Source organism: Vitis riparia, chromosome 19 (genome assembly GCF_004353265.1).
Source record: "Vitis riparia cultivar Riparia Gloire de Montpellier isolate 1030 chromosome 19, EGFV_Vit.rip_1.0, whole genome shotgun sequence".
Taxonomy (NCBI): domain Eukaryota; kingdom Viridiplantae; phylum Streptophyta; class Magnoliopsida; order Vitales; family Vitaceae; genus Vitis; species Vitis riparia.
The window spans coordinates 4755880-4779369 of record NC_048449.1 but is presented as its reverse complement, the minus strand read 5'-3'; the positions used below and the strand labels follow the sequence as shown (position 1 = coordinate 4779369).

The 23490-nt window shown below is 38.5% G+C and overlaps 2 protein-coding genes and 1 pseudogene across 2 annotated transcripts; 1 reads left to right on the top strand and 2 right to left on the bottom strand.

Annotated features, from left to right (window-relative positions):
• Positions 1-615: 615 nt before the first annotated feature.
• LOC117909116 lies at positions 616-13523 on the bottom strand. Its single transcript, XM_034823016.1, has 15 exons — positions 13475-13523; positions 9274-10476; positions 8791-8907; positions 8532-8656; positions 8242-8452; positions 7921-8158; positions 7701-7851; positions 7286-7586; positions 2931-4232; positions 2468-2593; positions 2253-2377; positions 1942-2152; positions 1558-1795; positions 1329-1479; positions 616-1213 (listed from the first exon to the last, which is right to left on the bottom strand). The coding sequence occupies exons 1-15, from the start codon at positions 13521-13523 to the stop codon at positions 905-907; spliced, it is 4857 nt and encodes a 1618-aa protein (XP_034678907.1). The 3' UTR covers positions 616-904.
• Positions 13524-17886: 4363 nt separating this feature from the next.
• LOC117908952 lies at positions 17887-21051 on the top strand (annotated as a pseudogene).
• A 1339-nt stretch (positions 21052-22390) lies between these two features.
• Positions 22391-22969, bottom strand: LOC117909115 (S-locus-specific glycoprotein S13-like). Its single transcript, XM_034823015.1, has one exon. The coding sequence runs from the start codon at positions 22967-22969 to the stop codon at positions 22391-22393; it is 579 nt and encodes a 192-aa protein (XP_034678906.1).
• Positions 22970-23490: the final 521 nt, after the last annotated feature.

The window sequence follows — 23490 nt, the reverse complement described above, 5'->3', positions numbered from 1 at the left end:
CTTGGGCTTGACCGGTTCTTAGGAAGCTGGACGGTTCAGCAGTTCAACACCGTTTTAACATGAAAACGGTTCCCTGGGGCAAACCGGACCAGAGAGATGGCCAGTACACGGTCCAGTTTTCAAAACATTGGTTCCTCTTAAATTTTTCACAAATGTCAATTCATCTTAAGTGTATGGGAGTTGTGTTGATCTCCATTGCAAGGAATTCTTTTTTGTGCCTCGGTATTAAATGAATCATTGGTTCCAACAATACTAACTTGAAGAAAAATTGTCATTTGGACATGAAGATTCTTTGTGTGCGTGTGTTTTTGGGATGAAGAACTCTTTTAGTTTCATGTTAGAGAGATCTTGCAGAAGCACATTACCTACTGCTGAGTAAACTGTAATTTTCAGTATACACAAAGAGACAACAGAATTCATATGAAGTCATCTGATTCCTACTTGTCTTTGTTGATTTTCAATTCTTACCCCTATTTACCTGAAATTATTGCAAGCCATCATCCTATGGCTTTATACCAGTCACAAGTAGAAGCCTTATTTGATTAGCTTTTATTGTCTGATCTTTACTTCCTATTGATATTTCAAAGGACTTTAGAACTTCAAAAATTCTCGAGATAATTGAAAGCAAATGGTTGGAACCAAATTATAAGTCCTATGCACCCTGAGGAGAAAAAAAAAAAAAAAAAAAAAAAAGACAGTAGCACATAAGGTGACTGTAGAATACATGTTCTTCTGCTTATTACCAACCTGATCCAGAGGGAATCTGAATTTAGAAATTCTACTAGTGAGTCTTAAGTTGCAGATTACAGTGCCCTGAGCCGCAACAGAGGAACCTTTGCAGCCCGTTTTAGTCAGAGAAGCTGGCACCTGCATAAATAATTCACTAAGCAGATGCTTGAATTCTTTATCTACCTTTTAGCATTGAGATGGTTACTGCATTTTCTGAATGTAACTCTATCTTTGCTGACATTGTATCTGTATCCACGGAAGATCTTTCTGTGAAGAAACCAGGATGTTTAGGTTGAGGCAATATTGCTCCCTCATTACCCAACATGAAAACCACTGATGACATTGCTGGTCTGTCTGCTGGAAGGTTCTGAACACATAGCAAACCTACTTGTATGCATCGTAATACTTGCGATACAACATATGAATCTTCCAAACATGCATCCATTAATTCCAAGGCCTTGTTTTGTTCCCACAGCAGCCATGCCTAGAGACAAAAAAATCATATTTATTGTCTTTCACAAAAGACAGAAAAAGCTAGAGAGTAGAGACAAATTTTGAGAGAGAGAGGGAGTAAACACCATTGCGTTCTTTCTACTTACATGTCCCAAAAGGTTATGGTGGTGATCTGGATGAGAGAACCCTCTGTTCTTTTTACCACTCACAATCTCTAGTAAAAGAACACCAAAGCTAAAGACATCCAATTTGATAGAAAAGTGCCCATCAATCACATACTCCGGGGACATATAGCCACTGCACCAACATTTTCAAGTATAAGTTCTTTGAAGGGATAAATTCCATTTTATAAGATTATAAAGGTTTATAACTCACTAAGTCCCAACAATTCTCTTTGTTCTCGTTTCCATTTCATTCTCTCCAAAAATTCTTGCCAGGCCAAAGTCTGAAATTTTAGGGTTGAGATGGTCATCCAGTAAAATATTGCTCGTCTTGAGATCCCTGTGAATAATTTGAAATCTAGAGTCTTGATGGAGGTAGAGAAGCCCTCGTGCTATCCCCATAACAATCTTGCAGCGCTTATCCCATGCCAATAATGCTCTTCTGTTTTGATCTGCACAATACATTCACCTTTATAAAAGTTTTTATTAGGCCTAATTCATTGCTTAGATGTGTGAATTGAGTTGAACACGAATGGGTGTAATATGGGTGATCAAAAAGTGAAACTAATCCTAGCAGATAGGGATAAGAAGCTCAAACCGAAAATAAAATAATCCAAGCTTTTGTTAGGCATATATTCGTAGAGTAATATTCTTTCTTCTCCTTGAATGCAGCAGCCCAAAAGCCTGACAAGATTCTTGTGCTGAAGTTTCGCAATCAAAACAGCTTCATTCTTGAACTCTTGCACACCCTGTGCTGAATTCTTGGACAATCTCTTCACTGCAACTGCTACTCCTTCTGGTAGATTGCCCTGCAAAATATGATGTGTAAGATGCAGATATTTTTCTCTTCTTTCTTTTGAAATCATTTTTGGGTTACCAAGATGCAATGATGCATAAGAGGGCGCATACCTTGTACACAGACCCAAAGCCACCTGCTCCAATCTTGTTGGTGTTAGAGAAGTTATTAGTAGCAGTTGCAATGGTGGGCAAGTCAAACAAAGGTAACTCTAAGTTCTCCTTCTTGCTTTCCTGGTCTGTTAAATGGGATAATAATTTAGAAGCTGCTTTTAAAGCACTACCACATGGTTTTCAATAAAATCATCAAGGTCGATAAGTATGCATACCTGTTCCCATTCTTCTCTTCTTCCAAAATTGAAACCAGATTGCCAAGCCCAAGGTGAGGATTCCAGAAAAGGAAGATATAACAAGGATGATCACTAGTTTTTTCTTCTTCTGATTAGTGTTTAACCCTGGAACAGACAATAACAAGAATGAAGTAACCATTTCCCCAGATTCCCCTGTTTCTTCAGAAAATGAATTGGATGTTTGCTTTCTGCTTGTTAGGGTTTTTACAAGTCAGTTCATCATTAGTTAACCTGAATCCTAACAGCTATGGTTCTTCTGGAATATAATATAGGGTCTTGGTTTTAACTAGATTATAATCTTCTAGTGAAATTGAATCTCTGACTTTGGAATCTAAGTAATTCTGCATATTGATTTACCAGGATAACTTAGGGCTTAGGCTATTGGAGACAACCCCAATAGCTTACAATCAAAGAGTGATTTTCAGAAAATCAAGTGTCTTACCTAGCTCTGAAGTGTGCATGCGGATATAGATGTCCTCTGCATGTTTTTCTGAAGTTAACTCTCTGATATCAATCAGGTCCCCAGACCACATCAAACAGCCACCGCTTCCATTAGGATTTGAGTAAGCATATGCTTTTGAGTAGGCATATGCTGTACAAGAACAGTTGTTCAAGCACGATACCTCACACTCCCTAAGGCTCACACTCTTAATCACATGAAAATCTATCAAGTCGGGCAATTTCACCCCTGTAACCTTTACGAATCCCTCTTCACTTGGGCAATCCAAAGGCATTCTTCGTGTGCATCCACTAGATCTATTAAACACGTCCCATTCTTCTTGTGATTTTGGTGTGAAACCTGTCAAACACTCACAAATCTGCAGCTTGCTAATTCTGCAAATACCATTAGCACCACAATGCCCATAATTTTCACAAAGGTCATCGGGAATTGAGTACAATTCAGCCCATTCAGAGCTCCCTTTTTTCAATACCAGACACTGGAGGATACCTGAATATTTCAATGTTACTCTTGAAATAATCTCATTGCTGTTAGACTCATAGAGGGCATATAACTCATCATTGTTGTAAACATAAAATGCTTTGTAAACCAAGTTGTCCATCACATGAACACCATTGAATTCAAGTCCATTCCATGGGCCGGTACGGACTTTTTTGCTTGATCCCACACCAATAACCATGTAAGGCATCACATTAATACCAAATCCGAAAGAGAAGTCTCCAAGAGATGGATCATCAGCACTTTTCCATGATGTCAAATTTCGTTGTAGACTAGTCTTTAAGTTCCATCCCACCTTCATGCCTGGCAGCATTGTGTCTGATGGATCATCAAAGCTCTGCCATATATAGCTTTTAGAAGTTTCATTACTACCGTCCCTGAGAACAAGATTTCCAGTCTCCAGGAGCTGTGCAACTGGATTTTCTGGCACCCTTGACAAATTGGGAGACCAGATTACACTCTTTGACTGGTTGAGCAGAACAAGTGCGCCATTGTTGATGATGGTTAAAACTCCGTAAGAATCTGCAATTGGGTTGTTTCTGTTTGCAACCCATACAGCTGTCTGGGGTGTATTCTTGTACCATATTCCCAAGTACCTGTTTTTGGAGCTTCCAGGAGAGAAGAAGCCTAGTTCAAAGCTTTGGCCCGAGGAAACTAAAGTCTCACTATCGCTTATGGATTGGTCCATCCTTATGGAATCAGCTGCAATACAGAACTCCAAGGGAACTGAGAGACAGATCCAGGCACAAAAGAAGGCCAAGAAAAGATGGGTCTCCATCGACGTTTCTCAGAGATGAAAGAAATACTTCTATACACTACTTAAAAAAAAAAAAGTACTGACGTTATGTAGGTTTAAGGGCTTAAGCATTTCAATTGGAAGAACTGTCTCGACAGGGTGACTAGGAATTTTCCAAGTCCAATGAAAAACAAGTTACTGAAATATAAAATTGTAGAGTCTTCCTAAGTGTTCCCTAATTGAATGTTTCTTTTTAAAAAAGGGAAGTCAGAAGATCATACTGTCTGAAATGAGTTTGTGTCATAGGGCCTGGAACTTTAGCATCTCAATGGTTGCTTGGCACGCCAATCTTGATGTCTGGTTTGCCTCTGTTAATTTGATAAACATCTATCTCCATTTACCTGAATTCATTCCATATTAGGCCTAAGGAAAGAGCCTATGTGAATCATCTGTTACCGAGTCTAAGATGGGATGACTATATACTCTGGAGGTGGAGGGTAGTACTTTTTTCAGTTATAATTTCACAGGATTATACACCATAAGACTGGTGAGAGGTTTGAACAAAATTGAAGTCTCTTAAACAATAAAACATTAATTTTGTACAGATTGATTAACTGTATGGGATACAGCAGCCTTGAAACAGGGACGGCAGCACCCATCACCCATTTCTGTGTCATTGTCTGGGAAGATTCACCCTTAGTTCCCTTTCTGAGTAATAATCCATCTGTTAATCTTCGCCTTCTTTTGCCCTTGATTTGTCTTCAATATTCTTGGAATTCTATGCTTCTAATCTGATAAAACAGTTGTCCACCTACGTGTTAATCATCACATGAACATGAGGTAGAAGATCATAGTCAAATGCAATGGTCTTACCTACCCTAGGTGGCAGAACACGACCGCAATTGCCTTCCCTAATTTCCACGCTTTGAAAGTAGGAACTATTATGAAGTCGACCCTGGTCCTTTTCATGCGGACGAATGAACTTGATCTATCACTTTCATATATTGAGATTCCCTTCTATATATATCTCTTTCCATGACTTTTCTAAGCCATATTGGACCTTTCTCATCCTGGGCCATGCCCAAAATAAAATTGATAGTTAAAAGAACAATGATGACATGTCCTTTCTGGTTAGCTTCTAGGTAGCTTCAGATTCAATTTTTTCCAAATGAACGGAAATTTTTTGAGTCAAACTAAAGCTTAAAATACTAAATTCTTCTTCACAAAAAAAATTGTTAAATCACTTTGGTTTAATTGCTTCATTCCTCACTTTCCCTTGTGTTTGTATGTGTGCTCAGAACTTATGAGTAGCTGAAACGTAGATGCTTAGAAAATTCTCTTTATTCCTCCGTTCATATGTATTTCATACATTAGATTAGATTTATGGAGTTGGGTAAAATTTCATGCAATTTAGTAAACGGATTATAAATTCCATCATTGCTAGATCTTGATCGATCCATATGATTTGATGAAGAATGAACCAATCCAATTACAATAATGGGATTTTTTTCGATAAATGGGAAACAAAAAATGTTCCGAGGTGGGAATGAGGGAATGTCTATGATACCTGGGTTTAATCAAATCCAATTTGAAGGATTTTGTAGGTTTATTAATCAGGGCTTGACAGAAGAACTTTGTCTTTATTTCTACCGGTCAAATAAAACACTTGATGTGTTGGAAAGTATCTCAAATTTCTTTTTGAGTTAACATGTAAGTCTTTGATATTTTCTTATTAGGATATATTTTTTATAAGAAGTTTTCTATTGTTATAAAGAAAGCATCCAACGATGATATTTTCGTATAGGAATATTTTTCTATTGTTATTTTTTTTATATAAAATATTAAGATGTTTAGGAAAAATATAGTAAGAGATTTTGATTAAAGGAGAGTTTTTTTTTCGGTGTATAATTGAGGTTCAAAAAATTGAGAGCTTTAAAATTATAATCTCTTTGTACAATATTGAAGGTTCTTCATCATTTTTTTCGGTAAATTTTAGGTTAAATCATATAAAACGTCATATATGTTATATCGTTTTTAATACAACCACGATGGATACATTTTTCTAAGAATTTTCAAGATGGTAGGTAACCCCTTTGAAATAAGGGAATGGAATCCACATCACTGACAAATGCAAATAAGGGAAGAATTAAGTGAATACAAACTTTTTCACATCTTCAAAATCCTTGACTTTACCAAGTGCTTTTCCCACACTCTTCCTCTATGACTGTCAAACCAAAAAAGAAAAAGAATTGTGAAAGGACTAGAAGAAAGAAAGAAACCACAAATTAGAGCTTATACCCTATCTATTATATGAAAGCTTATTCATCATCAATGTGTATAAGGAAAAAGGTGGTGCTATAGAGGATATGCCACGGATCACTCTATAGAGGATGTTGCTAATGTGGATTTTTCCTGGTATTTGTCAGACAGCTCCTCTCAAGCATGACCAGCTAGTTAATTGAACCATGACCCGGCATCAAGTGGATCAGGTTGCAGTCTTTGAATACGCCAGGCTTTCAGTTGAAGTCTAACATAGTACAGTGTTATGCAAGGTTTAAGGGCTTATTCATTTCAATTGGAAGAACCCGTCTGAACGGGCAACTTGGAATTTTCCAGTTCCAATGAAAAACAAGTTGCTAAGATGTAAAATTGTAGTGTCTTCTTTAATGCTCCCTCAATTAATTGGAAAAGATGTCGCAAGGTCAAACTATATGAATTGAGTTTGCGTCATAGGGCCTGCAGCCCAGGTCACTGCAGAATCCACATTCTCATGTCTATCCCCGACTTAATCCTGTGAAAACATAAATTTCAAAAGTTTTACTAGTGAGTTTGAAGTTACAAATCACAGTGCCCTGAGCTGCCCCAGAGGGACACACTCCAGCACATTTTATTCATACATTTGTGGATTATGAAGCCCATCAGATGTGGTTCTAGTGCAGTAAATCCATGACCTTGGTGTCCTTGAGGCCAAGCTGTAATATAGTTTTGCAACCTTAAAGAAATTGGTGCCGATCCATTGAAGAGCCTAGTGCTATATCCTGCATGAATTAAACCTTGAATGCACCCTGCACATGCTGACACAGTGCTTGAATCCTTTATCTACCTTCTGGTATTAAGATGGTTACTGAATTTTCTGAAGGTAAATCTTCACTTCCTGTTGTTGCATCTGTATTAATCGTGCTTATTTCTGTGAAGAAAGCAGGATGTTTAGGTTGAGGTAGTGTTGCTCCCTCATTACCCAACATGAAAATCACAGATGACATAGCTGGTCTATCTGCTGGGAGGTTTTGAACACATAATAAACCGACTTGTATGCATCTTAGTACTTGGGATTCAATACATGAGTCCTCCAAACATGCATCCATTACTTCCAGGGCATTGTCTTGTTTCCAAAGCAGCCATGTCTAAGGCAATTGGGAGCAATATTCTTTGTCAGAAAAGCATGAGAGGGAATGTGTCTTTGTGAATGTCTGAATGTATGTGTGACAGAGAGGTGGATTTTCATTCTTTCTACTTACATGTCCCAGAAGATTATGGTGGTGGTTTGGGTGAGAGAAACCTCTGTTCTTTGTACCAGCCACAATCTCCAGCAGAAGCACACCAAAACTAAAGACATCGGATATAACAGAAAATGTGCCATCAATCACGTACTCTGGGGACATATACCCGCTGCATGAGGAGTCCAAGTATAAGTTCTTCCAAAAACACATCATTTTTAAAGTTAATGCAGAAACTTACTATGTTCCAATAACTCTCTTTGTTTTTGCTTCCATTTCATCTCCTCCAAAAATTCTTGCCAGGCCAAAGTCTGAAATTTTGGGGTTCAGGTTTTCATCTAGCAGTATATTGCTTGCCTTGAGATCCCTATGAATGATTTGAAGTCTAGAATCTTGGTGGAGATAAACAAGTCCTCGCACAATCCCCATAACTATGTCAAACTGCTTTTGCCATGACAACAATGCTCTTCTGTTTTGATCTACAAATCATTTCAACCCTTGTAAATTTTGTGATTATGTCTATTTCAGTATAAAGAGATACAAAGGGTTGAGAAGTTCAAACCAAAAATAAAATAATCTAAGCTTTTGTTGGGCATATATTCATAGAGTAATATCCTTTCTTGTCCCTGAATGCAGCATCCTAAAAGCCTGACGAGATTCTTGTGTTGAAGTTTGGCAATCAAAAAAACCTCATTCTTAAACTCTTGAAGACCCTGGCCCGAATTCTTTGACAATCTCTTCACTGCTACTTCTTGTCCTGTTGACAAATTGCCCTGCACATTGTCACATACAATTAGCTTGATGCATAACAACCCCATACACTTTTAAATCAACTGTATAATAAAATTTTACCTTGTACACAGGACCAAAGCCGCCTATGCCAATTCTATTTATGAGACAGAAGTTGTTAGTAGCAGTATTAACGGTAGCCAAATCAAACAAAGGTAACTCCAGGTCTTCCATCTTGCTTTCCAGACCTATTGATGAGATAGTGCGTGCTTTAGGAACTGCTTTTTAAGTATGATCCTACTGGATTACTGTACTCAGGATACAATTGTATGATATAGATTTTCATTGAAGAAACAGAGAATGGAGCAATAAGTAAGATTACCTCTTCTTTTCCTTTGTATACACCAGAATACCAAGCCTGAGATTAGCATTCCAGAAACGATCGATGCGACAAGGACAGTCACCAGTCTTTTCTTCTTATTTGAACCCTGGATTGATTCTAAAGCAGGAGATGAGAAAAATTTAGTCATTTTGCTTAAAACTTCTGTTATGTTTTCTGGTACATGTATCAATCCTTGCTTCAATATTGTCTAGACTCTACTGCAGAGGCAGTTAACCATAAATTGTTTCTGTGCCTCTAGTTAAAAGATAGACACCATTTACTGAGGATGCTAGCTATTCCATATTGAGCTTTCCCACTATAATATGTTACCAACAATCCTAATTTCTTTCATGTTTAAAAAAAGATCCTAACTCACATAGAGAAAATAAGCAACTACACAACCCAAATTGCAATGCATGTTAAAACTCTCACAGATGAACTATAAAAGGACTTGGAAGTGGAGAGAGTGTCAAATACTCTTACCTAGTTCCCCAGCTGGAAATCTGATATAGATGTCTTGCCCACTTTTCCCATCTGTGAACCCTGTAATGTCAATCAGATCTCCAAACCAGGTCAAACAACCACTGCTTCCTCCTTTAATGTTTGAATTGGCATATGCCACGCAGGAGCAGTTCTTCAAGCACTCTGCCTCACATTCCTTGAGGCTCATACTTTTGTTTAACCAGAACTCCAACAAGTCAGGCAATTTCACCCCTGAGACCTTCATAAAGTCATGTTTGCTCATGCAATCCAAGGGTACTTCCCTTACACATCCACTGGAAAAATCGAAAATTTCCCAGTCTTGTTGTGAGTTGGGGGTGAACCCTTTCAAACACTCACAGATTGGTGTTCTGGAATTCCTGCAAATGCCATTAGCACCACACTCTCCATAATTGTCACATGGGTCATATGGTAATATGTACAAAGGAACCCACTCCGCATTGTGTTCATCCAATCGAAGCCATTGGATGAAGCCTGAGTGATTGATGGTTGTTCTCGTATTAGCAGAGTAGTTGTCAAATGAAAGCATGTAATATGCATTCTCCTTATCAAAGATCATTATGTGTGAATAGTGCTGCTCGTTGGGAAACACCGGAATACCACTAAATTGAATTCCATTCCATGGCCCAGTGCGGTACTTTTTGGTTGATCCCGTTGCAACAACCAGTTGAGGCAGCCTGGGAGTATCTAATCTCCAAGTGAAGTCTCCATTGGATGGTTCATCAGCGCTTTTCCATGATATCAAATATCGTTCTAGATCAGGGTTGGAGGTCCTGCCTAGCTTCATGCCAGCTAACAGTGTGTCAGATGGGTAATCAAAGCTCTGCCAGAGATACCTTTGAGAACTCTTGCTAAGACTATCTCTCAGAATAAAGTTTCCAGAGTCTAGGAGCTGTGCAACTGGATTTTCTGCTATTCCTGATAAACCCGAATACCAGACCACGCTCCCTTCCTGGTTGAGAAGAACAAGTGTTCCGTTTATGCTGATAGTTAAAACTCCATGTGAATCTGTGATGGGGTTATTTCTGTTTGCCACCCACACAACTGTATGTGGGGCACTCTTGTACCATATTCCTAGGTACCTGTTCTTGGAGTTTTCAGGCGAGAAGAAGCCTAGTTCAAACCTTTGGCCTGATGAAACTAAAGTCTCACCATCAACCATGGACTGGGTTGGAGTTATGGTATCTGATGCGACACAAAATTTCAAGAAGATTGAGGAAGAAAACAAAGAGCAAAAGAAGGTGAAGAAAGGAAGCCCCTCCATTTACAATTCTGAAAAAACCAAGAGGAAACACTTGCATCGGAGCTTCTATACTGACCCTTGACAACTTCATCTACATCTTTTTCGTGACAGGGACTAGTATGTCTATATTGGACTCGGACCCCTTTCTGTATTTGGTTGTTATACCCATACCTAATTATGATGTTGACTCGGTAGGCCATGTTCAAACTGCATTAGTTCACATGATTAAGTAATATTAGCTTAATTCATAGATTTTCCATAGAGCAAACCTATATTAATTTATCAAGGTTTAACCATATCTTAACAGAAAAAACAAAATTGGCTCTCAAAATGTCTTGAGACTTAAAAGCATATTCCGTAGGTAAAGCATAATCTACTGTAGAAGAAGTTGACCATCATTTTCTTCAAAGACTTCCCTAATTTCCACGGTTAAATAGATTAAACAACATTAGGTTGGCCCGTGAAAGTTTGTATCAGGAAGATGAAAATCTAGTTTCTATATATTAAGAGGAAGAAATTACATATCATGGAGAGGTTCTCTACTATGCTATTTATATTTTTTACTGTAACAAACTACGTTACCAGACTCTAACTACTTGCACAGTTCAAGCTACACTACCAGATTCCTAACTATTTGCACAGTTCTTGAGTGATCTGGGTCTTGTTGAGTTCTATTGTTGCAACCGCCTTCTGTTGCTGGTGCAGTTGTGACTGTTGCTGGTGTAGTTGTGGTCTATCATCCCCCCGCAAGCTCATGGGTTTGGAAACAATAGAGAATTTGGTCCGAAAGCTAAAAATACTAAGAACTTGAGATATGTTTGGTGAAGATGTCAGCAATTTGGTCGGAAGAAGGAAGATACTGAATATGGAGTTGGTTCTGAAGAACTTTATCACGAATAAAATGAAGGTCGAGTTCAATATGCTTTGTTTGTGTGTGAAACACAGGATTGGCAGCAAGATGGGTAGCACTTTGGTTGTCACACCAAAGAATTGGTGGTATTGTAGGAGAAAGACATAACTCGGTGAGTAGAGATTGAATCCAGGCAATCTCGAAAGCGGCAACAGCTAGTCCACGATACTCAGATTCCGCACTGCTCCTTGAAACAATTTTCTACTTAGTGGATGACCATGAAACCAAGTTTGGTCCAATGAAAATACAATAGCCACTAGTGCTTCTTCTGTCATTTGGACAAGAAGCCCAATCGACATCAATGTATGCTTGAATGTCCAACGCGGAAGACGGTTACATGGAAAGACCATAAGTTGAGGTAGCGTAAGATGCATTTTACAGCAAGCCAATGTGTGTTGGAGGGGCTACTCATAAACTGGCACTCCTTGTTGATAACAAATGAAATATCAGGTCTTATGAGAGTGAGATATTGAAGAACACCAACTATGCTCTGATATAGTGTGACATCATGGAAATGATCTCCATCATGTTTGGATAAATTTTGACCAACCATACCAGGTGTAGAAGCAGACTTGGATTCAAACATACTGGTACTTTGAAGAAGATCGTGGACATATTTGTGTTGATTTAAATGGACTGAGTTTTCTGCTTGCATAATCTCCAGACTAAGAAAATAGTGAAAACGACCAAGATCTCGAAAGAGCAAATGTAGCATTAAGACGAGAAGCAAATGAAGAAACACGATGAGGATCACTACCTATTACGAGGATGTCACCAACATAGATTAACAAGATAAGCACATCGTTGGCAATGTGAAGAAAAAACATGGAGCTATTTGCACAGGAAGCTTGAAAACCCCAGCCAAGAAGAGCATGACCGAGCTTGGTGTAACATGCTCTAGGAGTTTTCTTAGGCCCATAAATGGCTTTGTTAAGTTTGCAGACGTGAGTAGGAAACCAGGTGTTGATAAAACCGGGCGGTTGGCTCATGAAGACCTGCTCTTGGAGGTCACCGTTGAGGAAGGCGTTCTATACATCAAGCTGACGAATTGTCCAATTATATGAGATAATTAGAGCAAGCACTATTCTGATGGTTGAAGCTTTGACAACGAGGCTGAAAGTCTCAAAGTAGTCAAGACCATGTGTTTGGGTAAAACCTTTGGCAACTAGGCGAGCCTTGTAATGAGCAATGGTGCCATCTAGGTTATGTTTTAATTTTTAGACCCATTTGCAATCAATAATATTGGCATTTGGAGGAGTAGGAACTAGATTCCATGTTTCGTTTTTTAGTAGAGCATCATACTCTTGTTGCATAGCCTTGGTCCAGTAGATACTTTTGGAAGCCTAAGCAAATGTTGCTAGTTCCGTGGGCATGTGAGACAAGAAGGCCTTCTTTTTTATAATGCCATCCTTGGCACGCATGATCATAGGATGACTATTAATAATGGGAGGATGTTGAGGAACATTGTTATGTATAGTAGGAAGGATGTGGTCAAAAGATAAGTGAAGTGATGAAGACAAAGGTGTGGGGTTATGTTGTTGAGCATCAATAGAATGTAAAGCATGAGAAGGAGACATGTGTATGGGAATAAAAACAGGAGTGGAAACGGAAAAAAATTAGGATTAGAAGAAGTTGAAGGTGATAGAGTTGGAAAGATTGATTCATGAAAGACAACATGTCTGGTTATGTATAATCTGGTAGTTTTTGGATCGAAACATAAATATCCCTTGTGAGTGTTGCTATAGTCATGAAAAATGCAGAGAGTAGAACGATATTGCAATTTGTGCTTATTATATGGTCGAATATATGGGTAGAAAAGACAACCGAATGTCTTGAGAAAATGATAATCAGGAGTTTTCCCAAAAAGAGTTTGAAAGGGAGATTGATATTTAAGCATCTTGGTAGGTAGACGGTTGATGAGAAATATAGCAGTATGGAAAGCATACAACCAAAAAGAGAGAGGTAAGAAGGCTTTAGTTAGAAGAGCAAGACTAGTTTCTGTAACTTGTCTCAGTTTCCGCTCGACTCACCCATTCCGCTCAGGTGTGTATGGGTAGGAAAACCTGTGTTCAATGCCATGAGCAACAAGATAGGAAGAAAATGCTTTGAATTCACCACCATCATCTGATTGTAGGCTCTTAATTTTGAAGTCAAGCTGTTTTTCCACTGAAGTGCGAAATTTTACAAACATCGGAAGTTCTTAATCTTTGGTGTGTGGTGGATAAATCCAAGAAAATCTTGAGAAATCATCTATGAGTAGTAGAAAAAATCGTGCACCAAAAGTAGATGGAGTGGATGCAGGACCCCAGATAGCAGCATGAACAAGTGCTAAAGGATGAGATGCTCTTGACATAGACAACGAAAATGGTAGCTTGTGACTTTTGGCATATTGGTAGACACAACAAATTTGGAGTTTATTATATTGATAAGGGATATTACAATTGTTGAGAGCATGTTTCAAAATATATCTTCAGCAGGATGGCCCAATCGAGAATGCCGAAGCTCAGTCGTGGAATTTGAAGATGAAGAGTTGTTGAAGTTGAAGAACAAGCAATCTGTAGATGAGCTAAAAATGGTAGGAAACTTATACAATCCTCGTTCAAGATGACCTTCAAGAAGAACTTTCTTGGTAACTTGTTCTTTGACAAAAAAGAACTGAGGATGAAACTCAACAAATGTATTGTTGTCAACATAGAATTGAGAGACACTAACAAGATTGGTTGCAAGATGAGGTGCATGAAGAACTCTTTTTAACTGAAACACTTTAGAAGGAGACTGAAAAATTTTAGTACCAGTATGAAGAATGGAAAGTTGCGTACCATTCCCGATTGTCACCTTGTCATTGCCATTATATGATTGTAAATTGTCCAGAGAGGTGGTTTGAGAAAGCTGATGAGTGGGTAGGAGATGTTATCATGGCGTGGGCTTGATCTTGGTTATTGTTAGTTACATGGGACTTGGTTTCAAAATTGTTATTTACCCCTAGGAAGTTTATATCGAAATGATGATAACACTGATCCACAACATGTCCAAACTTTCCACAAAGTTGACATTGAGGGCAATTTTGAGAGGTTGAGTTTCTGTTTGCATGAGAGTTACGTCCAGGGTTGAAGATTCTACTATTGTTTCCTAGGAAATTTCGATTGGAATTCCTTCTGTTTTTGTGGTGATATGACGACGTGGTAGTGAGGTTTGTAGAGATTACATTGTCTTTTGTTGAATTTTGAAGATTCAAGCATTGTTCATAGGTTAACAGAATCCTGTGCGCCGTATGTAGTGAAACTTCATCTTCTCTTACTGTAAGAGAGGCCACAATGGAATTATATTCTACACCAAGCCCTCCTAGCAGTTGCAGAATATGATATCTATTGTGTACTGGTTCTCCAATGGCAGCTAAGTTGTCAGCCAGATTCTTCAACTTGAGGATGTAATCCATCATTGAAAGAGATCCTTTCTTCATGGTCTGAAATTCTAGTTGTAATTGCATCACCCGAGCTTTGGATGAAGCCGAGAAAATCTTTTCCAAAGCAAACCATGCTTCATGGGAGGTTTGATACCCTATTCTTCGTCCCATAATTTCTGGAATAAGTGAGGAGTAAATCCAACTGAGGATCGATCATTCAGTCAAATCTTTGCCAAAGAATAAATTCTGGATTTGTTTCACCATTGCTTGTTGTTTTTGAAGGACGGACTGTAGGACCTTCAACATGATCTTCAAGCCGTTTGCATAGATCAAGTTCTCCATTTGGGTTATCCACAACATGTAGTTATCTTTATCAAGTTTAATGGGCAGTGCATGATTCAACATCTGCATTGACTAAGCTATGGTTGAGGATGAATTGGTAGCTCCAACTTGTATCCCAGAGGATTGAGTTGAGATTGTCATGGTGAAATCATGAAACTGATGCAAAGAGAGGGAGATATGAAGAGGGGCAACTCTGATACCATGAAAGTTTGTATCAGGAAGATGAAAATCTAGTTTCTATATATTAAGAGGAAGAAATTACATATCATGGAGAGGTTCTTTACTCTGCTATTTATATTTTTTATTGTAGCAAACTACGTTACTAGACTCTAACTACTTGCACAATTCAAACTACACTACCAGATTCCTAACTACTTGCACAGCTCTTGAGTGATCTGGGTTTTGTTGAGTTCTATTATTGCAACCGCCTTTTGTTGCTGGTGTAGTTGTGGTCTATCAGCCCGACATGATTAAATTTGTACTAAATTTAATTACTAAGTGGAACCATTAAGTAGCAAGCACCCTCATCCTATTCATGCTGACGAATGTGATTTTCCCCAACAGGGCTGCTGCTTTTCTTTCCCTTAAAGTCTTGGAACCTCCCATTCATTATTTGGAAAACCATTTGAAATTATATCCGATTTTTTTTTGTCTCTAGGGGATATAGGAAAAAAAAACCCGTTCAATGTAGAGACCAAGTATCACTCAAACATCATGTAGGGGCTTTGAAAGACTTTTTGTTAGGATTCCCTTCTAAATATATTTCCTTCTATGACATTTCCAATTCGTATAGGAAGTTTCTTGAGCCTAGAATGCTAAGGATGAAAATATTGATGGAATGATAAAGAGTGTGTTTTAGTTTTTCTGATCATCATAGTATTTTTAGTGAAAACATTTTTTTTAAGTGTTTTTTAAAAAATTATTTATAAAGTGTTTCTCCATGAAACACTACAAATTATTTTTCAACTTTATAAAAGTGTTTTTTAAAATTTTATCAAATACCTGAATTTTTTTTTTCAAAAACACTTTTTAAACTAGAATTGTTTAATAAAAACACAAACATACAAGCAAATTAGTTGTAATTATCTACTTTTTGACTTGTTATATGTTGTCTCTCCTAAAATATTTGATGAAATTGATCCTAAGCCAAGCACAAGGGCCTATTAGTAATGTGTGGTTGTAAAAGCCACCGAGTTAAAGATCTCAAATTGATAATCCAATATATGAAAGTACAATACACAATTTTACGTAACGTAAGTTATTCCTAAGTCTTACTCTCTAGCACGTACACTCCACTTCATGTCAATGACGCATCATCTCGTGTGCTCCTAGTGGATCAAGGGAATGTAGATCTGCTTCACAACCCTAAAAGTAACAATGAATTTCTTTGAGAGTTTTGGGAACATGAAGGTAAATTTTATCTATATATATATATATATATATATATATATATATATATATATATATATATATATTTGTTTAACTCAAAAGCATCAACCCAAGAACCTTTTTAGGCAAAATTTATATGGGCCTAGGAAAACCTCATGAATGAATCTAGACAATTGTTAAAAATAAGCCTTTTTAAAATGGAAAAGACCAATCACTAGAATTTAGGAGAATTCTTCCATAAGCAAGTGCCCTTAGAAGACTTGAGTACCTGAGTGCTCCGTAGTGCTTGAGAGCCCTTAAAAGACTCGAGTGCTTGAGTGCTTCTCAATGCTTGAGCACTCAAGAGTTTTCAAGCACAATTAAATAATTTTTAACTCAATTTTAAAACCTAGGTGTATCCCACACCTTAACAATCATTGAGTTGCCTTTTTTTGAAACTTTCTATGTTTATCTGTGTCACTATGGACCCCGCATTTCGACTTATGCATTCTTTACTCGATGGCGAGCTCGATTTTTATTTGAAATATGATTTATTAATTAAAAAAATGACTTGGAGTCACCACTTATTTTTATTTTATTTTAAAGGATAAACAAAATAAAAAAGAAAACTCCAAGTGTGACTCCTTATTTTGGAAAAAGTGATCTGTGAAAAACTGAATTGGGTTCGAGGGTCAAGTTACTTATTGGGAAGATACGGTCAAGATCGTAGCATCCCTCTAAGTCCCTGAAGTTGGGTCTCTACTAATAAAATAAAGCTGACGTGACAATCAATAAGAAAATTAATGAATACTGTCATGATCACATGTTGAAAATCAAAACATATATAGGTGATGGTTAGAGTGAGAAAAGATAAGTACGTGATCAACAAACGGTAACATACTATCATAAAAGGGGGTTAGTGTATAACAATGAACACAAAATATGTCACTCATATCACTGGACAAGAGGAATAACCAATAATAGCATGGATGACATTTCATTCAAATCCATTTTCATTTTAAAGAAAATTTATTTAACGTCGGGCCCAACCGAAACCCATTTTATTTTTGCATGAATTAATTACGTAAATCCCACTTGTAGACCCTCGTTTTGGTCTATAGGTAAGGGCATTTTAGGAAGCATTCTTTGCTACCTTTTTATTTTTAATTTTGGCAACACGTGCATCAGAGGGTTGATGGGCAGTTAACTTTTCTGGAGGCAATCAGCGGCTGACGCGTGGCATGAGAATCTTCAGGCCATTATGGAGGAGCGTCTCTGGCAGCTGCAGGTGAGAGGAGGTGATGCTTTTTGGAGTGCTGCCGGGAGATATTTTGAAAGGCTGCTTTTGCTTGGGGGGAGGTTTTTTTTTCTGAGAGTCTCCAGGCTAGTTTTAGGAGGGTAGCTTGAGAGGGAGGTTGCAGAGAGATAATTTAGTGGGATGAAGATAGGGAGGAGGGGATTTCGTTGGCTTGAGAGGCAAGTTTGAGAGTTTTTCATGAGAGCTTGGGAGGAAAGGCAACTGAGAGAAAACAGAGGAGGAAGAGAAGTGGAAGGCCCTGGTGAGTTGAGTTTGAAAATCACGGGAAAACAACTCGAAGGTAAACAGAGTGAGAGAGAAAGAGCTGTACATGTGAAGAGAAGAAGGTCTGTTGATTCATTAATTTGGTTGATTTCGGAGGAGGATTTAGGGCGTTTGAAGCAGAACAACGCAGAGCCAAGCTGGTCTTGCTAGTAGGGAGGCAACCTGCAGGTATGAACATCAGACATTTCATCCTCCATCACTTTCTTATCATCTTGATTATTGAATGTTGATCTTCGTTCAGTCATTTCTGTTGATTCCTGAATGTTGATTGCTGATTGATGTTCGAGGAGCCTAGTTTTAACTCGTATTTAAACTCCTCTTGACGTTTTAGCTCTAGTTACAAGCATTAGTTTATTGATTTGGTGTGGATTGCTTGTTTTCGTTGAACTTAATCCTCTGTATACATGCTCTGTTCTTGAGTTTTTCTTTGTTTCATTGATCCCACCTGTTATGAGCCTATGGATGTTACTTGAAATGGGGCCCTGTACAGTCATGCGTTTCATGTCCTCCTATTTGCTCAATCCTCGGTGTTCACTCTTATTGTTGTCGTTGTTGTTTATTTCCTATATTTGTGCTGTGGTTGGTCGTTCGATCTGGGGGTTTAAAAAAAAAAATGTATGAAGCTATGCTTGTGGTAATTGCTGCTGCTGTGGAGAAATCAAGCAGATGGGCCTTTGGATGCTGGGGAGCAAATGAAAATCACTACACTGAAATCACGTTTCGAAGTCATCAGTATTTCTTTGAGGGATTGCAGTCAGCTTCAAGGTACTCTGTTTAAGGAAGTCTGATTATCGAATCTGGATGGATTAGAGAGAGGTCCGAGTGTCCACTAGATGTAACAGAGCTAAATCAGAGCTTGAGAAGATGAATCTCAGGCATTGGGGGGTTTCCCTTTGGCTAGTTCATCCTTGCATAATAGCACTGAAACCTCGAGGTTCTCTGCTGGAAGTGGCTACATATTGAATGGGCCGTCTCAGGCTGTAGTTAACTCTCACATGAGTTCATCATTTGGGAACTCATCAAATTCTGTTCCTGGAACGGGACGTTTTAATCTTGGTCCGGTTTCTGAGGACGTGAATAACACAGTTTTGAACAGTGTAGCAAATTCTGGGCCGAGTGTTGGGGCGAGTTCGTTGGTTACAGATGCCAACTCGGCACTTTCAGGAGGTCTTCACTTGCAGAGAAGTGCAAACATCAATACGGAGTCTTACATGCGCTTGCCTGCGTCACCCATGTCGTTCTCATCGAATAATATTAGTATTTCTGGCTCCTCAGTCATGGATGGGTGCTCTGTAGTGCAGCAGAGCTTTCATCAAGATCCAAGCTCTCAGCAAGCGAATCAAAGTCAGCACCAGTAAGGAGCTTCAAGTGCTACATCCTTGCCCACATCACAAGCAGGCCAAGTTTCACTTTCCATGAATCCATGGGTTCCTGCCTCATTCATTCAGGAACCCAATAATCCATCCTAGGTGCATAAGAAAGCTCGACTGGTTATCAAACAGGAAGACATTTTGCCACAGCAGATTGTGCAACAAATACTTCAAAGACAGGACCCAATGCAGTTGCAAGGCCACAATCCTTAGTTCCAAAGCTTGATTCAACAGCAAAGACTACGATAGCAACAACAGATGTTGCAGTCCATGCCTCAGCAGATGCAGCAAGCCCACTTGCAGCATCAACAGTAGCAGCAACTGCAGTTGAGACACCACCTGCAACAACAGGGCATGCAACCAATATCTGTCATGAAGCGCCCCTATGATAGTGGTGTATGTGCTCGTCAGCTAATGCAATACCTATATCACCAGCGGCAACCTGACAAGACTATTGCCTATTGGAGGAAATTTGTGGCAGAGTATTATTCACCCCGTGCAAAGAAAAGATGGCGCGGAATGAGATTGGCAGCGGTGGAAGTAACAGTAAGAGCGGTGATTCCTTTATCGATAGGAGTAAAGTGCGGATTTTGTTGTGTGACAATGATACCAAGAGTTCGGACGAGATCTTCACTCTTCTCTGCAGGTGCTCCTATCAGGTAACATCAGTGAGGTCAGCTAGACAGGCGATTGATGCATTGAATGCTGAGGGACATGATATGGATATCATACTCGCTGAAGTTGACCTTCCAATGACCAAAGGCATGAAGATGTTAAAGTACATTATGCGGGATAAGGAGTTGCGACGCATACCCATTATCATGATGTCTGCACAGGACGAGGTTTCTGTTGTTGTGAAGTGCTTGAGACTTGGTGCAGCTGACTACCTTGCAACAGGTCACGGAAGAATGCCAATCCAGATATGGTTGTTTCAGTTCATCAGGAAGATGAGTCTAATGCTACTATTGATAGCACTGATGTTTCTGTTGAGCCTCCAGTTGTGAATCAGTTGGAATGTCGGCCTGATATTCCAGGAATTAGTGACAGGCGAACAGGACAACTTCTTTCAGGTCCAAAGAAGAGTGAACTGAAGGTTGGCGAGTCTTCTGCCTTCTTTACATATGTCTAATCAAGCATGATTAAAACTAATTCTCAAGGGATTCCCAACATCAATGAAAGTGATCCTCAACATTCAAGGATGGAAGAGAGAGTTCAAGCATGGAGTGAAAAGGGGTTAATGATACCCAAGAACATGAAAATGGAGAGGCATGGGAAAACTATTCACAAAGGAGAGTTCTCTAATACAAAGCAGCCAGCCCCTAATGCTGTGAGCAGGCACCCATTTTCTCCAGATGCCAACCCAATGACACTGAACTCGAAGTTTTCTGCCAGTCCACTCACCGATAATAGAGGAGACCAAACCAACCATGCATGGCCACCTTTGATAGGCCACCTTTAGGCCACATCTTTCTTCATTTTCTTCATTATTTCTTCATCTTCGAATTTTAAAATAATTTCCCACACCTCATTTTGCAAATAATTCTCCAATTTTTACTTCTTTTTTTTTTTTTTTTTTTTTTACTTTTTTATTTTATTTTATTTTTATTTTAAAAAATTCCACTCTTTAGTTTTTCATCCTTAAGGTTTTTAGGTCCCCAAAATCGCCTTTTTAATAAAATTTGCTTCCAATTTCTATTTAGCAAGCAATTTTCAAATCTATCTTGGTCTTTTAAAATATTTTAAAAATAAGCGTGAAGTTAATCCCGTGATTCCGAATAATGGATTTATTGGAATTAATTCATGCAAAAATAAATGGGCTTTGGTGGGGGCCCCATATAAGTGACTTTATAATTGATTGATTGATTGATTGATTGATTTAATTGTCATGCATGATTGATTTTATTATGTTCTATGATATGCTCGAAATTATTCCTTAATTGTGCATTAACCTCACTTCTTGATAACTCATTGTGGCTCGTCGCCCAGGTACGTATCTATCCCCATTCTGGTCTTTTTATATGCATGTTTTGATTCTCACACGTGCATGATCACTCTGAGTATTCATTGATTCCCTCATCAATTGCCACAATTGCTTCATTTTATTAGTAGAGACCCGACTTTAGAGACTTAGAGTGGTGCTACGGTCTTTACCATACCTTCCCAATAAGTAACCTGATCCCTGAACCCGATCCGGTTTTTCACGGACCACCTTTTCCAAAATAAGGAGTCACACTTAGGGTTTTTCTTTCTTATTTTGTTTATCCTTTAAAAATAAAACAAAAATAAGTGGCGACTCCAAGTCATTGTTCTAAAAAATAACAATATATTATTTTTTTTTTTTTAAATCGAGCTCGTCATCAAGTGGAAAACGCATGAGCCGAAAATACGGGGTCCACAATCACACTAGTTGAATCAAGTAGCTAGCAACCTCAAGTCTTAAATGAAAAATAAGACACTCTAAAAAGATCTTAAATCCTAATGAATAGAACAAAACTGTAAATCTTAAGCTACATAGCCTAATGTGCCAATAGTCTCCCTTTTTTATCATTTTGTGACAAAATACAAATTACATAAACCCTCTCAATACCCTCAAATACAGTATGCAAATATCTTAACAAACACTTGTCTAAACCAAACATTCCCTAACTAGCATATGAAAATTGAACCGCATAAAAAAATGAGCAACGCCCCAAGTATATGTGACCTGCACACACCAAGCAACCAAGCAACCGAATAACCACTCTTTTCTGAAGTCAACTCTCTGTTATCGATTAAGTCACCCAACCGCATCAAACAGCTTCCATTAAAATTTGAATTAGCATATGCTGTACATGAACAATTCTTCAAGCACTCCACCTCTCATTCCTTAAGGCTCATACTCTTACGCAAATGACACTCTTATCAAGTCGGGAAATTTTACTCCTGCAACCTTTACGAACACCTCTCCACTATGACAGCCCAACGACATTCTTCGCATGCAACCATCAGATGCATCAAGTACTTGCCATTTCTCTTGTGATTTTTGTGCGAACCCTGTCAGACACTCGCAAATTGGTGACTTGTTGATTTTGCAAATGTCATTAACACCACACTGCCCATAACTGTCAGAAGGGTCATCGGGATTTGAGTACATGACAACCCATTCAGAGCTTCTTGGGTGCAAAACAAGACGCTGGAGCAAACCTGAGTGGTTCATTGTTAGGCTCATGCAGTATAAACAACTCATCCTCAGCAAATACAAAAGCTGGCCCATTGGGAGACCATTGTTTTGAGTTCCATTCCATGGCCCAGAGCGATGCCTTTTTTCAGATCCCATGCTAACAACCATTTGAGGCAGCCCACGAACTTGAATTCTGTAAGTGAAATCTCTGATAGATGGATCATCAACACTTTCCCATGATTTTAAATATCGTTCTAAGCCAATCTTTAAGTTCCTGCCTATCTTCATTCCTGCTAACATTGAGTCTGTTGGATGATCAAAGCTCTGCCATAGATAACTCTGAGAACTCTCTTGAATATCATCCTTGAGAACTAGGTTTCCAGTCTGTAGGAGCTGTGCAACTGGATTTTCTGCTACTCTTTGATGAATTTGAAGACCAAAGTACACTCTTTGTTTGATTGAGAAGAGCAAGTTCTCCACTATCGGTGACAGTTAAAACTCCATAAGAATCTGCTTTGCAACCCAAACATCTGTCTGTGGGATACTTTTATACCATATTCTTAAGTACCTATTCTTCGGCTTTCCAGGAGAGAAGGAGCCTAGCTCAAAGCTTTGGCCTGAGGATTCTTAAGTCTCGCCATCACTTAAGGATTGACTCTCAACTATAGTATCAAATGCAATCGAGAATTCCAAGAGGATTAAGAAAGAAATCAAGGCAAAAACGAAGGCGGAGATGATACGGTTGTTTATCAATATTTCTACTTGCTGATAAGATAGATTTTATTAGATAGATGAAAATATATAGGTATAGATCATGAACA

Coding starts and splice junctions, on each gene's coding strand:
- LOC117909116 (XM_034823016.1), bottom strand. CDS start 13,523: ATGGCATTGAACACAGGTTTTCCTACCCATACACACCTGAGCGGAATG. Junction 8,453..8,531: donor GCTTTGGTCCTGTGTACAAG/GTAAAATTTTAT, acceptor GACAATGTGCAG/GGCAATTTGTCAACAGGACA. Junction 7,587..7,700: donor ACCATAATCTTCTGGGACAT/GTAAGTAGAAAG, acceptor CAATTGCCTTAG/ACATGGCTGCTTTGGAAACA.
- LOC117909115 (XM_034823015.1), bottom strand. CDS start 22,969: ATGTTAGCAGGAATGAAGATAGGCAGGAACTTAAAGATTGGCTTAGAA.